Below are 1935 nucleotides of genomic sequence, written 5' to 3'. Positions count from 1 at the left end.
GGGGAAGCGTTCGGCTGTCGATCGTGTCTTTTCCCTCTTGCTTTCTTCCCCATGCCCCATGCATCAACGCCACGCGCGCACGGCGAGCCTCCGGGTCGCTTTCTCCCCACCAGCAACCTTGGGAAAGTCCACCCATCCCCACGCGGCTCTCTGGCCCACCCACGCCCTGGTTCCCCCCTTTAAGGTCCGGATCTCGCCCGCAGAATTCCATCCCTCCCCTTCCCGCGCCTCCATCCCACCGAGCGAGCCTTCCACCCGGCGCCTTAGCATCTCTCCCTCCTACAAGCCCGATGGACTTGCGTCCGCCCTAGACAGGCATTCCTTCCCGCCCTCCTGCCCGCCCTCCTGCCCGCCCTCCTTCCCGCCCTCGTCGCTCCCTCCTCCCTTCAGGAGGTTGCCTTGCACGGGGCTCGAGGCCTTGTCCTGTCCGAGGCCCGTGTGGTTGCTGCTTCGGCCCTCCCCGTCCACTGGCCCCGCCTCTTCCTTTCCCATCACCTCCACCGCCCCTTCCTTCCCCATCACCTCCGCCAAACTCCGTTTCCGAGGGCCCGAGGAGGGACTGACCGAGGGAGGAGAAGAGCGTGGAGTGGACGTGGGCGGGCTAGGCTTCACTGCTCCGGGACTATTTCCTTCATGGCCCCCACCGGGCCCGCCGCCCTCTTCACCTCCTTCTTCCCTCCCTCCCTCCTTTCCCAGAGCGGGTACTTCCCCTGTCCCCACCGCCCCGGAAGTCTCCTCCTCCCCCGTTTCCTCTGCCCCTCCTTCCCGCCCTCCGTCCCGCCCTCCTTCCCGCCCTCCTTCTTCCTCCCTTTTCCCTTTCCCCTTCGGATCGACCTTGTCCCCTGATGCCTCGCCTCCCGAAGCCTCTTTCTTGCGACTTTCTTTGGGCCCTATTCCCGGGTCGCCTTCTCCCCCATCCTCCTCCGCGCCCTTCCCTCCCCCTAGCTCTCCCTCTTTTCCCTCCTCCTCCTTCTCCGCTCCCTTCCCGGCGTTCTTCTCTCCCCCCTCCTCTTTCCCTTCCTCGTCGTCCGTCATGTCCTCGTCCATGATCACAAGCTCCTCTTCCTCCCCTTCCTCTTCCTCCTCTACCTCCTCCTCCCCCTCGTCGCCCTCTCCTGCTTTCCGCTTCTTCCCCCTCGGGGAATTTTCTTTCTCTGTCCCTTTCCCTGCTCCTCCCTCGCCCCTCCCAACCTCCTCTTCCTCCTTCCCGTCTCTTCTTCCCCCTCCTGTCCCCCTCCCACCTTCCCCTCCCGCCTGCCCTCCTTTTTCAACGTCCATTCCCCCTTCCTTCCCCCTGGCCTCTGCTCTTTCCCCTCCTCCGCCTCGAACCGCTCCCTCCACCACACCACCCGCTTGGTCCCCCGACCCGACCTCCTTCGTTTTCTCCCCCTCCTTCCCCGCCATCCATTCCTCCAACTCCTTTCGCATCCCACTTTCCTCCCCCTCCTCCTTCAGCACCTCCCTGGCCACTTGCATGACCCTCTCTTTCGTCTCCTCCCATTTCTTCTTCCGGTCCGACCCTGAACCTCCCTGGCCCCCTTCCACATTCATCGCCCCCTCCAACGCTTCCACCAGCCGCGTCCCTTCCGTGGGACGTTTTGCGAAGAAAGCACGCACCTTCACCAGCAACGACTCCACCTCCTCCCTCCCCTCCTCCTCCTCCTCCTCCTCTTGCCCCTCGTCATCCTCCTCGTCCTCGTCCTCGTCCTCCTCCTCGCGCCTCCCCACGTCCGGGAGAAATCCCTTGAATTCCTCCCACAGCTCCGTGTCCCCGCCCAGTAACGCCTCTACCCGCCGCGTCGCCTCCGCCGGGACGATCTCCTTCTCCTCGTAGCCCCGGAGCACGTCCAAGAACTCGTTGTACTTCTCCTCATTCTCCGCCCCTATCTTCTCACGCACCCGCTGGAGGAATTTGAAGGCGTCGGCCATCCCCAT

General features: G+C 64.3%; 1 protein-coding gene across 1 annotated transcript; it reads right to left on the bottom strand.

Moving 5' to 3' along the window:
• Positions 1 to 279: 279 nt before the first annotated feature.
• Positions 280 to 1929, bottom strand: NGA_0602700 (paired amphipathic helix repeat-containing protein; the record flags this gene model as incomplete). The annotated part of the gene is made up of 2 exons (XM_005855697.1): positions 280 to 483; positions 1618 to 1929. The coding sequence occupies 2 exons, from the start codon at positions 1927 to 1929 to the stop codon at positions 280 to 282; spliced, it is 516 nt and encodes a 171-aa protein (XP_005855759.1).
• Between the last annotated feature and the right edge of the window lie 6 nt (positions 1930 to 1935).

The sequence above is a fragment of the Nannochloropsis gaditana genome (genome assembly GCF_000240725.1).
Source record: "Nannochloropsis gaditana CCMP526 unplaced genomic scaffold scaffold130, whole genome shotgun sequence".
Lineage (NCBI taxonomy): Eukaryota > Eustigmatophyceae > Eustigmatales > Monodopsidaceae > Microchloropsis > Microchloropsis gaditana.
Note: the sequence above shows the minus strand (reverse complement) of the source record. Positions and strands in the feature narration are given on the sequence as shown.